At 46.2% G+C, this 14,417-nt stretch overlaps 1 protein-coding gene across 1 annotated transcript in view; it reads left to right on the forward strand.

The window, feature by feature from the left end:
- LOC139265123 (tumor necrosis factor ligand superfamily member 13B-like) overlaps window positions 1–14,417 on the forward strand; it is a 45,817-nt gene that overhangs the window by 5,128 nt on the left and 26,272 nt on the right. Inside the window, exon 4 of the mRNA XM_070882032.1 lies at window positions 2,823–2,935. Within this exon, the coding sequence (XP_070738133.1) occupies window positions 2,823–2,935 (113 nt within the window). The remainder of the gene's footprint in view (window positions 1–2,822; window positions 2,936–14,417) is intronic.

Consider the following 14,417-nt stretch of genomic DNA (forward strand, 5'->3'; position numbering starts at 1 on the left):
ATTCAGTGTTAAGTATCTCTGCCAGTTTCTGCTTATCCACTACTAACTTACTTTTGTCTCCTCTCAGGGTCCCACCTCACATTTAACATTCAAGGGTACTGATCAAGACTGATATGAAACAGTATACATTTGATGTAGGAGACAGAACCTTGAGATTATCTTTTATTTTGGTGGCAAAGTGCAATCAACAACAGCTTGCGTTTATAAAGCACATTTAACATAGAAACGTGCTCCTAGGCACTTCACAGAGGTATAAGGACAAAAATGGATGCTAAGTCAAAGGGAGGATGATCCTATTCAATGGCGGAGCAGGCTCGAAGGGCCGTATGGCCTAGTTCTGCTCCTATTTCTTATGTTCTTATGTTCTTAAGACTAAGACGGGTGACAAAAAGCTTGATTAGAGTTTTAAGGAGGGTATTACACGAGGAGAAGGACACGGAGCGGCAGATGGGTTTAGGGAGGGTTTGCAAAGCATGGAGTCTTTTAATCGCATAGTCTTTCAAGATGGATGCATCATCACCTCAACCCTCTTTTCAATCATTCTCGCTGCCATGTTCCACCTCACAGTCAATAAGCTCCCCGCTGGAGTGGAACTAAACTACAGAACCAGTTCAACCTGCGCCGTCTTCGGGCCAGGTCCAAGACCACCCCGACCTCTGTCGTCGAGCTACAGTACGTGGACGATGCCTGCATCTGTGCACATACAGAGATTGAACTCCAGGATATAGTCGACGCATTTACTGAGGCGTACAAAAGCATGGGCCTTACGCTAAACATCCGTAAGACAAAGGTCCTCCACCAGCCTGTCCTCACCGCACTGCCCTCTCAGTCATTAAGATCCACTACGTAGCCCTTGACACCATGGACCACTTCCCATATCTCAGGAGCCTCCTATCAACAAGAGCAGGTATCAACGACGAGATCCAACACCGCCTCCAGTGCGCCAGTGCAGCCTTCGATCGCCTGAAGAAAAGAGTGTTTGAAGACCAGGTCCTCAAAATTGCTACCAAGCTCATAATCTACAGGGCTGTAGTAATACCCGTCCTCCTGTATGGCTCAGAGACATGGACTATGTACAGTAAACACCTCAAGTCGCTGGAAAAATATCACCAACAATGTCTCCGCAAGATCCTACAAATTCCCTAGGAGGACAGATGCACCAACATCAGCGCCTCGTCCAGGTTAACATCCCCAGCATTGAAGTACTGACCACACTCGATCAGCTCCGCTGGGCAGGCCACATAGTTCGTGTGGCAGACACAAGACTCCCAAAGCAAGTGCTCCACTCGGAGCTCCTTCACGGCAAACGAGCCAAAGGTGGGCAGCGGAAATGCTACAAGGACACCCTCAAAGCCTCCCTGATAAAGTGCGACATCCCCACTGACACCTGGGAGTCCCTGGCCAAAGTTCGCCCTAAGTGGAGGAAGTGCATCCAGGAGAGCGCTGAGCACTTCCGAGTCTCAACACCGAGAGCATGCAGAAATCAAGCGCAGGCAACGGAAAGAGCATGCGGCAAACCAGTCCCACCCACCCCTTCCCTCAACGACTATCTGTCCCACCTGTGACAGAGTCTGTGGCTCTCGTAGTAGACTGTTCAGCCAGTAAAGAACTCACTTCAGGAGTGTAAGCAAGTCTTCCTCGATTCCGAGGGGCTGATGATGATGATGATGACTTTCAAGATGCACAATGCTGTTACAGTGGAAGATGCCAGCCGAGCATATCCTTCAGTTGAAAGTCCCACGTGACTATACTCATAAATGTGGAAAAATGTCATCGTACCACATCGTAATCTCATCAACCACATCGTAATCTTATCAATTTGTTTCACCTTCCTCCTCCCACAACCACTGAATTGTAGTTGGTTTTATTTTTTAAATAGAAGTAGATCAGTGTCTCTCCAAACCAATGCTTTTAAGATCAGCGACACAAGGTAGGTGTGAACACATATCCCTGCCTTTGATGACACTATCTAATGGTAGTCCATCACACTGCCAACAATGCACAAATTCTAAACACATGTTCTATGACTAACATAGGAAGTGCTTTCCTCTCGTTTCTAAACTTCATTGTCAACGAGACTTATTTACAATATGGATTCTACCCACCAATTTAATCTCGAGAATGTTCTGCAATTAATACTCTTTGATCCCCAATGATAATCAGGCAAAGCTGTTTCCCAACCGTCATATCCCAAAAGTTTCCTTTTATTCACACTTTTTACTTCAATTAACATTGTAGTCAGATTAAAGTTCAAAGACATATTTTGCATTTTACTGCCAGATCTGGTTATGCAAACTGGGCACCCAGTGACACTGTGCATTAATGTGCCAGTACAATAAATCACAGAGTAGGATGCGAGATCTAATTATATTTTCCAAAATGTGCCAGCAAACTATAGGGGGGTGGGGAGGGGCAGGTAGAATTTGGAGGTTGCTACTCTTCTGCCGTTATCACTCAAGCACCAAACTAGTCTCACATGTCCAACTAGTCTTCCTCATATCTGTTTGGCCAGTGTTTGGCAGAGGTCACGTCCCTGCCTTCTCAATCCATAAGCAGCACATGCAGCCATTGTTTAAGAATGAGGCAAACATATTATAGTGAAGGGGGTGAAATATAAATGTTATTGTAGTCAAGTTACCAAACGGTTTAAATAAACCACTAGTACAAACATGAATGCAATTTCTTAGAAAATATATATGTATTCATTGTGTCTTTTCTGTTCACACTGTTGATTTAAGCCAGTATGTAGCGTATAACATCCTCACAACTGCAATAATGTCATTGCATCACTTTTCATTAATGCATCAATGTTGTATCAGCAGATCATTCAACCTTTATTCCTTGGATTGTGGCTTCGAAGAGGGGTGTGGCATTGGAGGCAATTTCCAATAAAATAGTTGTGAGAGAAGATGGCTATTACACTGTGTACAGTCAGGTAAGCAGCAACATAACAGTAACTAATGAGCTCTAGTGCTATCAACATGGGACAAATTGTAAATGTGAGGTTTTTAATTACTTGCTGCATACCAAAATCATAAATGTAGTTACAAACTGCAAGCTGCGACTGCCACGTGGAATGTTGTAGTCTTGGCTTTCTCCCAGTCAGGGTCGGCGGCGCAAGGGTAATTGGCGCCCAAGGCAAACTGTTCACCTGGCGCCCGCCAATCCCCTCCACCTCAACCAATTCCAATATAAAGGAAAAAAAATTGCAAGATGTCTTACATGTACTGGTTTATTATCATATGCAAAGTAAAATTATTAATGATAATCACTACTTATTTCATTGTTCCCAATTTATGACCAAACACTGTCCAGTAGATGTTCCACAAATTGGGAGAAGAGTTTCATTTTTTCCATATGCTCCTTGCGAAGTCTTCGCCATGGTGAAGATTGTGTGAGACAGGAAACACCCGAGCGTGCTGCACAACGTTTGGTCATAAATTGTGAAAATTGAAATAAGCAGTGATTATTTTGTGTGCTCACAGCATGTTGGGATATATTGTAAGTATACGACTTACAATCTGCTGATTAATATTCCTTGAAAGCTCCAAACACTGGGGAAAGGACGATAGCTGATCGCTGCTAACACAGTAAAACCCTGCGATCAAAAGCTGCTAGGCACTATTGTGATAAAATATATTCAACTTGTTGCATAATCAGGTTGTCCAATAATACTTACAGTGCACATATATTATAAGTTTTATAAGTATACCTCTGTCTATGTTAACTGCGCACCTATAGTACCATACACCAGTAGTACTATGCACCAGTATATACAACACAATCTGTATTGGCGAGTATCCTGTGACCATTCATGTATCATGACCCAGATATGTTTCACTCTGCAGAGGACAATACTGTTGCATTTTAAAGTAGATTATATAAAATGGCACTTCATTCATTTTTTTGGACCAGGAGACACTAAAAAATACAGCACCACAGTTATCAGAGAGTTGATGATTTACTGGGGAAAGAGAAGTATGATAAAAATGGGAGAGAGTAGGACATTTTCAAGATTAGCATCTGTAATGGAGAATCATGCGGAAGACGAAAAGGATAAATCAGAAGCAGCGGTCTCCATTTAAATGATGTTTTCACCCACTGTTCATACAGTGCTTGTCCTTTTAATGCATGGGGCTGGATGGTTGTCTCATCTGATCTGAGCTGAGTTGCGCTGATCTGCATGGGGTGGCAGGAGTGTGTCTGCCTCCCACTGTCAGTTTCACTCTGTCCATTTCACTCCCTGTCTCTGGGAGGCCGGCTGGTCTACACCAGGGAGGGGGGGCCAAACAGACAGTTCGGCGGCTCGCATGGTGCGCCGTGTGAACAGTAAAACAAAAGCCCGACTCTCCACAAGCGAAGAAAATGCAATGAAAATGAAATAAAAAGGAAAGCTGCTAACTTTGATGCTCTCCTGTTGTTCAGCAATCAGCAGCACCTGGCTACATCTTTTTTCCGGTTCCAAATCTTCCCACTTTGCCCTGATCTTCAAACATGTCAAGGTGTTTAAATGAAAGAGCAGTGAAGGGCAGCATCAGATTAACGAGCCAGGAAGAAAGATTATCACTTGGGTACCTTTATTTCCTCGCACCGCAACCCCCCACCCCAACCTGCTCCCTTTTAGTTCTGCGGGATCTCAGTGTTCTATATAACACTAAATACACCGCCGTTCGCACCCTAGTTACAAAATACTCAAGGCAGGTTCATTATTAAGGATTCTAGTTAGGAGAATTTCCGTTGGATTCAAACCCATTTCCCAGCGCATCCCTTGGAGAGATTCGTTTAATTAAATTTTTTGGCGCCCCCCCCCCCGAATTTTGCCGCCCTAGGCGACCGCCTAGTTCGCCTAATGGTTGCACCGGCCCTGGTCCTAGTACTTTCCTGATAAGTTTGTGGTGAAAAAGCATGTTTCCATAAGCAGAGCATAGATAGGGTTGTCCTGGAGTCTCCAGGAATTAGACAATTACTCTCCGGGAGCAAAATCATAAGGGTATAAAAAATGCGCGCGCTTTTTTCATTTTCTTTGAACACTCATTAGTTATAAAAATTATAATAGTTATCAGTAGTTATAAAAATAATGCAGACGGGAAAAAGACTGACTGCGTGGGGCGGTTGGAGACAGGTAGTCATGTGCAGGGTCGACCTTACGGCTGGGCATTGTCATTGACTGCTCCGGGCGCCACAGTCAGATGGGTTGCCATGGTCAAGAGGGTCTGACATTAACGCTGTCGACCTCTACGAAGAACTTGGCAATCTCCAAAGTCTGCCTCCAATGGATTGCAGTGCTCCTCAAGAAGAGAAAACTTCAAGTTACAAGAACAAGTTTCCAAACACATGGATAGAACTTAGGATCCTGTTAACCATGCCTGTCTCGGTGGGGAGCAACGAAAGGAGCTTCTCGAAGTTGAAACTCATAAAAACATATTCTAATCGAACATGGGAGACGGCAGGTTCTCTTCGCCGGCCATCCTGTCTATCGAGAATGATGTGGATTAAAATATCATGGTGAACCAAATTTTTTATTTGGTATTGTTATTTATTAGTTACCGAAGGCTGATGACCTGTTTGCAACGCTAGCCGGGGGGAAGTCGTTCACTAAACTGGATCTAGCATCGGCCTACATGACATGGAGCTGGTTGAGACAGGAAGAAACTTACATGCATCAACACTCATAAAGGACTGTTTATCTAATACAGGTGTCCTTTCGGAATTCGCACGGCTACAGCCATATTTCAGAAGAAGATGGAGAGTATACTGAAGTCCGTCCCTAGAACCGTCGTGTTCCATGATGACATCCTGGTCACAGGTCATGACATCACCGAACATCTGAACAACCTGGAAGAGGTTCTACATCGTTTGGGCAAAGTGGGACTCAGACTGAAAGATTCGAAGTGCGTCTTCATGGCACCGGAAGTCGAATTCCTGGGGAGGAAAATTGTTGCTGACGGCATCAGGCCTACGGACTCGAAAACCAAGGCCATTAAAAATGCACCCAAGCCACAGAATGTGATGGAGCTGCATTTGTTCCTGGTCTACTCAACTACTTTGGTAATTTCCTACCTAGATTGAGCACTTCATGTAGTGTATGCAGCACTCAAATCACTGACTCCACACAGTCTGGTGTTGTAGTAACTGCTGTAGAAACATAGAAACATAGAAAATAGGTGCAGGAGTAGGCCATTCGGCCCTTCTAGCCTGCACCGCCATTCAATGAGTTCATGGCTGAACATGCAACTTCAGTACCCCATTCCTGCTTTCTCACCATACCCCTTGATTCCCCTAGTAGTAAGGACTTCATCTAACTCCTTTTTGAATATATTCAGTTAACTGGCCTCAACAACTTTCTGTGGCAGAGAATTCCACAGGTTCACCACTCTCTGGGTGAAGAAATTCCTCCTCATCTCGGTCCTAAATGGCTTACCCCTTATCCTTAGACTGTGTCCCCTGGTTCTGGACTTCCCCAACATTGGGAACATTCTTCCTGCATCCAACCTGTCTAAACCTGTCAGAATTTTAAACGTTTCTATGAGGTCCCCTCTCATTCTTCTGAACTCCAGTGAATACAAGCCCAGTTGATCCAGTCTTTCTTGATAGGTCAGTCCCGCCATCCCGGGAATCAGTCTGGTGAACCTTCGCTGCACTCCCTCAATAGCAAGAATATCCTTCCTCATGTTAGGAGACTAAAACTGTACACAATACTCCAGGTGTGGCCTCACCAAGGCCCTGTACAACTGTAGCAACACCTCCCTGCCCCTGTACTCAAATCCCCTCGCTATGAAGGCCAACATGCCATTTGCTTTCTTAACCGCCTGCTGTACCTGCATGCCAACCTTCAATGACTGATGTACCATGACACCCAGGTCTCGTTGCACCTCCCCTTTTCCTAATCTGTCACTATTCAGATAATAGTCTGTCTCTCTGTTTTTACCACCAAAGTGGATAACCTCACATTTATCCACATTATACTTCATCTGCCATGCATTTGCCCACTCACCTAACCTATCCAAGTCACTCTGCAGCCTCATAACATCCTCCTCGCAGCTCACACTGCCACCCAACTTAGTGTCATCCACAAATTTGGAGATACTACATTTAATCCCCTCGTCTAAATCATTAATGTACAGTGTAAACAGCTGGGGCCCCAGCACAGAACCTTGCGGTACCCCACTAGTCACTGCCTGCCATTCTGAAAAGTCCCCATTTACTCCTACTCTTTGCTTTCTGTCTGACAACCAGTTCTCAATCCATGTCAGCACACTACCCCCAATCCCATGTGCTTTAACTTTGCACATTAATCTCTTGTGACCTTAGTCCTTTATTGTGTAACTCCAGAGTGCCTCTCAGGTGTGGTTGCCAGCCTTTTATACTCTGCCTTGCAGGTACCTTCAGATCTCCCACCATAGCGCCCTCTGTGGCGCACCATTGTACTTATACATTTAATGTACCTGGACAATACATAACATCTCACTGCCCCCCCCCCCCCCCCCCCCCCCCCCCCCCAGTTCCAGAAGCCATTGCCGGTGACCTCGGCCTTGTTCGTCCTGGTTGATTTGTGAGTGTGAGTCCGTGAAGTCCATGACCGTCCACTTCCCTCTTCTCCCCCATGTAAAGGTTATGCTTTCGATCCGGTGCAAGCCTATGGTATTTGCAGTCCTTACATGGGTGATAAAGTACACAAGCATAACCTCCAACAGAAAACAGGTATACACAGACAGTGCATTTGTATGGTACATATATGTGGTACAGATGTTGCAGATACACTGAACAGTTATTTAATCCCAGCTCCACTGGGTGAGGTGCGATGGCGGTACACTGCCCTTTTTTTTTTCCGAGGTAACGGGCTGCGCTGAGACAGGGTATCACAACTAGTGCGTTGCCTCTGTTCTCAGAAGGTGATTGCCTTAGCGGCTCATCTGCAGCCGCTCAACCCTTGCATGTATCACATAAATCGAGAATCGCATTGGTCCATTAATTATGTTAGTCACGGATCCATTTACTCTTTTTCTTTATCTTGTGGTAGTAACTGATTTCGTAATACATATCCCTTATTTTAAACACAGTACCCCATTCAGCATCAAAATATTAACTCTTATCATAACTCACGTCATCATACAAATCACATTGCTCATTTAGACTCGCTCTTGCCTTACAAAAGTCTCTTTGTGAGGCCCGCCACAGTGTAAAGCCCTTTTAAGACTCCCGGGTGCATTTCCATCTTGTGGTTCCCACGAGGCTTCCCTTGGGCGCCGCCATTTTAGTTGCTCTGCTTGCCTTTGTCTGCAGAGCTCTGCTGCCATGAGGCTCGCCACCCGCCACCATCTTGAGCTCGCTGGCATGACGTTTTACTCTCTGGAATAGAAGGATTAAAGAGGAAAGAAGAAAGGAAAACAGCCAAGACAATTTGATCGTGGCTCTTAGGATTCAATCAGTCATTGTCTTTGTGAGAGTGGCCTCCGTAATTGCTGCCATATCTGCCGCTCTGGCTCTTGTACCCAGCTGAGTAGCTGTCGCGTTCTCCTGAGTCATACCTGCCGCCGCCGTAGCCTCCGCTCCTGCTGTTGTACCAGTAACTGCCGCCTCTCCTGCGGCCACCGTAGCCGCCACCATCGCCGCCGCTGTCCGGCCTCCACTGTAGCCGCAACCGCCGCCCAGCTTTTTCTCCACGTGGGCCCCCCCGGATTTGTCGGTCATCGATGGATTTCCCGTTCATTGCCTGCAGCACGTCGCCGGATCGCACCTAAGCGATCGGCCCTTACTTGAAAAACTGCTCTTCCAGGGTCTGCTCGTCTGTGTGGGGATTTCTCCTCCAGCTCGGTCGGCACTGCTCGTTGGAAACCCGGGGAACAGCAGTCTGTGGAGGAATGAAGTCTTTCCAGCTCCCACAGACCTTCCCCATCCACCTCCTGCCGAGAAGCATCGGCCCATCACCTGCAATGACCCACAAAGGTAAACCGTGCGTCTCGCCCCCATGAGATACCTGCACATCCGCTCTGCCAAGAACAGGTATCAGTTCCTTGGTGTAGGTACGCAGCTTCGCCGTGACCGGGACCAGCTTGGGTCATGCAGCTGGGTTGACCCAGAGTTTATCAAAAGTTTCCCGACTCATCAACGACGGACCCGATCCAGTGTCCACTTCCATACTCACTGGGACTCCGTTAATCTTGACTTCCATAATCACTGGGGCCGAACCGTCGGTACACGTATACAGTGTAAACGCCACATCTTCTTCTGCCTGCTCCTCGCTGGAAGATGGACCCTCTACTATCTCCTCAGCCACACGGCGAGTCAGATTTCTTTTGCACATACGCTGAAGGTGGCCTTCCGTGTGGCAGGCATTGCACGTATACTCCGCAAACCTGCACTGGTGAGCCCCATGGCTTCCTCCGCAGCGCCAGCATGATGCTGCTCGATTAGCCCCCCTCGGCGGTCTCTGAGTTCCAGGACCCCGAGATCCGTGCTCTCTGCCTTGGGCAGAGCCACGTTCTGCAGTTTTGTCCGTGGTGGGCGCTATCCTGTGGACAGTGCCTGCCGGGTTCGAGACTGTGTGTATCATCTGCTTGGTGTTGCAAGTCGAGGTCATAAATGCCCTGCTGATGGTGATGGCTTGCTTCAGGGTGACTGTGGGTTCAGTGGATAGCAGCTTGTGGAGGAAACCCTCATGTCCAATCCCCATGACAAAGACATCTTGCAACGCCTCGTCAAGGTGTGTGCCAAAATCACACGGCGCCGCGAGTCTCCTGATGTCGGCAGCATATTTGGTGACATCCTGGCCCTCAGGTCTGCAGTGATGGTAGAATTTGTGCCTGGCCATGAGGATGCTCTCCTTCAGTTTCAGTTAGTCACGAATAAGTTCGATCAGCTACTCATATGACTTGTCCTTGGTGCTCGCGGGTGCCAGCAAATCCCTGACGAGACAGTAAACCTCATCACCACAACTGGAAAACAATATCGCCTTACACTTATCTCTCATTGCGTCCATGTTCCCCGTCAGGTCGTTTGCTGTAAAGTAGTACTCAAGCCTTTCCGTAAAGACCACACAATCATTGCCCACCGTAAAATCTTTTAATGAGCCCAGGGTAGCCATGTTGCGTGAAGCTCGTCCGCGTCCTTGTTGCCAATGTAGTGTATGCAGCACTCAAATCACTGACTCCACGCAGTCTGGTGTTGTAGTAACTGCTGTGACCTTAGTCCTTTATTGTGTAACTCCAGAGTGCCTCTCATGTGTGGTGGCCAGCCTTTTATACTCTGTCTTGCAGGTACCTTCAGGTCTCCCACCACAGCGCCCTCTGTGGCGCACCATTGTACTTATACATTTAATGTACCTGGACAATACATAACACTTCATTAGAGCCACTGCATATGCTGTTAAGAAAAGGCGAAAACTGGGTTTGGGGGGCGTCTCAAGATAGAACTTTTGAGAAAGCTACTAATCTGCTTTGCTCTAACAAGCTGCTGGTACATTATGATCCGTATAAGTGTCTAGTATTGACCTGTGATGCCTCGTCATATGGAGTTGGTTGCGTGCTCCAATAAGCTAATGAGTCGGGTAAACTACAACCTATTGCGTATGCTTCTAAAGGTTTGTCAAAGGCAGAAAGAACCTACAGCATGATAGAAAAAGAAGCATTAGCCTATGTGTATGGGGTTAAAAAGATGCATCAGTAAATGTTTGGTCTTCGGTTTGAACTGGAAACAGATCACAAGCCACTCATTTCATTGTTTTCGGAAAACAAAGGTATCAATACCAATGCATCGTCCCCGAATCCAGAGGTTGGCGCTGACATTAGCTGCCGATGATTATGTCATTCACCATAGACATGGCACCGAGAATTGCACAAATCCACTGAGCCGTCTGCCGTTGCCCATGCCGGAGGTGAAGACGCCACAACCTGTAGACCTACTGTTGGTTATGGATGCTTTTGAAAGTGAAGGAACCCCTGTCACGGCTCAACAAGTTAAGACCTGGACCAGCCAGGAACCGATTTTATTGGTTGTGAAACGTTGTGTCCTTAGTGGTGATTGGTCTGCCATACCGAAGCAAATGCGCAAACAACTATTAACGAATATGATATAATTGGAATTACGGAGACATGGCTCCAGGGTGACCAAGGCTGGGAACTCAACATCCAGGGGTATTCAACATTCAGGAAGGATAGACAGAAAGGAAAAGGAAGTGGGGTAGTGTTGCTGGTTAAAGAGGAAATTAACGCAATAGTAAGAAAGGTCATTAGCTTGGATGATGTGGAATCTGTATGGGTAGAACTGCAGAATACCAAAGGGCAGAAAATGATCGTGGGAGTTGTGTACAGACCACCAAACAGTAGTAGTGAGGTTGGGGACAGCATCAAACAAGAAATTAGGGATGCGTGCAATAAAGCTTCAGCAGTTATCATGGGCGACTTTAATCTACAAATAGATTGGGCTAACCAAACTGGTAGCAATACGGTGGAGGAGGATTTCCTGGAGTGTATTAGGGATGGTTTTCTAGACCAATATGTCGAGGAACCAACTAGATGGCTGGCCATCCTTGACTGGGTGATGTGTAATGAGAAAGGATTAATTAGAAATCTTGTTGTGCGAGGCCCCTTGGGAAAGAGTGACCATAATATGGTAGAATTCTTTATTAAGATGGAGAGTGACACAGTTAATTCAGAGACTAGGGTCCTGAACTTAAGGAAAGGTAACTTCGATGGTATAAGACGTGAATTGGCTAGAATAGATGGCGAATGATACTTAAAGTGTTGACGGTGGATAGGCAATGGCAAACATTTAAATATCACATGGATGATCTTCAAAAATTTTATATCCCTGTCTGGATTAAAAATAAAACGGGGAAGGTGGCTTAACCGTGGCTATCAAGGGAAATTAAGGATAGTGTTAAATCCAAGGAAGAGGCATATAAATTGGCTAGAAAAAGCGGCAAACCTGAGGACTGGGAGAAATTTAGAATCCAGCAGAGGAGGACAAAGTGTTTAATTAGGAGGGGGTAAATAGCGTATGAGAGGAAGCTTGCTGGGAACATAAAAACTGACTGCAAAAGCTTCTATAGATATGTGAAGAGAAAAAGATTAGTGAAGAGAAATGTAGGTCCCTTGCAGTCAGAATCAGGAGAATTTATAATGGGGAACAGAGAAATAGCAGACCAATTGAACAAATATTTTGGTTCTGTCTTCACAAAGAAAGACACGAATAACCTTCTGGAAATACTAGGGGACAGGGGATCTAGCGAGAACGAAGAACTGAAGAAAATCCTTATTAGACAGGAAATTGTGTTAGGGAAATTGATGGGATTGAAGGCCGATAAATCCCCAGGGCCTGATAGTCTGCATCCCAGAGTACTTAAGGAAGTGGCCCTAGAAATAGTTGGTGATCATTTTCCAACAGTCTATCAACTCTGGATCAGTTCCTATGGACTGGAGGGTAGCTAATGTAACACCACTTTTTAAAAAAGGTGGGAGAGAGAAAATGGGGAACTATAGACTGGTTAGCCTGACATCAGTAGTGGGGAAAATGTTGGAATCAATTATTAAAGATGAAATAGCAGCACATTTGGAAAGCAGTGACAGGATCGGTCCAAGTCAGCAGGGATTTTTATGAAAGGGAAATCATGCTTGACAAATCTTCTAGAATTTTTTGAGGATGTAACTAGTAGAGTGGACAAGGGAGAACCAGTGGATGTGGTGTATTTGGACTTTCAAAAGGCTTTTGACAAAGTCCCACACAAGAGATTGTTCAGCAAAATTAAAGCACATGGTATAGGGGGTAATGTATTGACGTGGATCAAGAACTGGTTGGCAGACAGGAAGCAGAGAATCAGGATAAACAGGTCCTTTTCAGAATGGCAGGCAGTGACTAGTGGGGTGCCGCAGGGCTCAGTGTTGGGACCCCAGCTATTTACAATATACATCAATGATTTAGATGAAGGAATTGAATGTAATATCTCCAAGTTTGCAGATGACACTAAGCTGGGTGGCAGTGTGAGCTGTGAGGAGGATGCAAAGAGGCTGCAGGGTGACTTAACAGGTTAGGTGAGTGGGCAAATGCATGGTAGATGCAGTATAATGTGGATAAATGTGAGCTTATTCACTTTGTGGGCAAAAACATGAAGGCAGAATATTATCTGAATGGCGGTAGATTAGGAAAAGGGGAGGTGCAATGAGACCTGGGTGTCATGGTACATCAGTCATTGAAAGTTGGCATGCAGGTACAGCAGGCAGTGAAGAAGGCAAATGGCATGTTGGCCTTCATAGCTAGGGGATTTGAGTACAGGAGCAGGGAGGTCTTACTGCAGTTGTACAGGGCCTTAAGAATATAAGAACAAAAGAATTAGGAACAGGAGTAGGCCATCTAGCCCCTCGAACCTGCTCCGCCATTCAACAAGATCATGACTCATCTGGCCGTGGACTCAGCTCCACTTACCCGCCTGCTCCCCATAACTCTTAATTCCCTTATTGGTTAAAAATCTATCTATCTGTGATTTGAATACATTCAATGAGCTAGCCTCAACTGCTTCCTTGGGCAGAGAATTCCACAGATTCACAACCCTCTGGGAGAAGAAATTCCTTCTCAACTCGGTTTTAAATTGGCTCCCTGTATTTTGAAGCTGTGCCCCATAGTTCTAGTCTCCCCGACCAGTGGAAACAACCTCTCTGCCTCTATCTTGTCTATCCCTTTCATTATTTTGAATGTTTCTATAAGATTACCCCTCATCCTTCTGAACTCCAACGAGTAAAGACCCAGTCTACTCAATCTATCATCATAAGGTAACCCCCTCATCTCCGGAATCAGCCTAGTGAATCGTCTCTGTACCCCCTCCAAAGCTAGTATATCCTTCCTTAAGTAAGGTGACCAAAACTGCACGCAGTACTCCAGTTGCGGCCTCACCAATACCCTGTACAGTTGCAGCAGGACCTCCCTGCTTTTGTACTCCATCCCTCTCGCAATGAAGGCCAACATTCCATTCGCCTTCCTGATTACCTGCTGCACCTGCAAACTAACTTTTTGGGATTCATGCACAAGGACCTTTCAGTTCCGCGCGGAGGGGTTTCCTGTACGGACTGCTCCTGCACACCCTCAACTTTGCCATCCTCGCCGGCCGTCCGGACACGCCATGGCGTACCATCTTGCCGTCCGGAGGAGGCGGGGGTCCCCGATGGAGGGCACTCTACGCAGGGGTCCTCCCACTATTCATCGGGGACTTGGCCTGGAGGGTGGTGCACGGAGCAGTGCCGTGCAATAAATTTTTAAGCCGGTTCACGGACTCCCAGGCCGCCTGCAATTTCTGCGGTCTGGAGGAGTCCGTGTTCCATGTTTTTATTGAATGCACGAGGTTGCAGCCCCTGTTCCACTATTTGAAGGGGCTGCTCCTGAAATTCTGGCTGCACTTCAGTCCCACTCTCCTGATCTTTGGGCACCCT

This window comes from Pristiophorus japonicus, chromosome 6 (assembly GCF_044704955.1).
Source record: "Pristiophorus japonicus isolate sPriJap1 chromosome 6, sPriJap1.hap1, whole genome shotgun sequence".
Classification (NCBI taxonomy): domain Eukaryota; kingdom Metazoa; phylum Chordata; class Chondrichthyes; family Pristiophoridae; genus Pristiophorus; species Pristiophorus japonicus.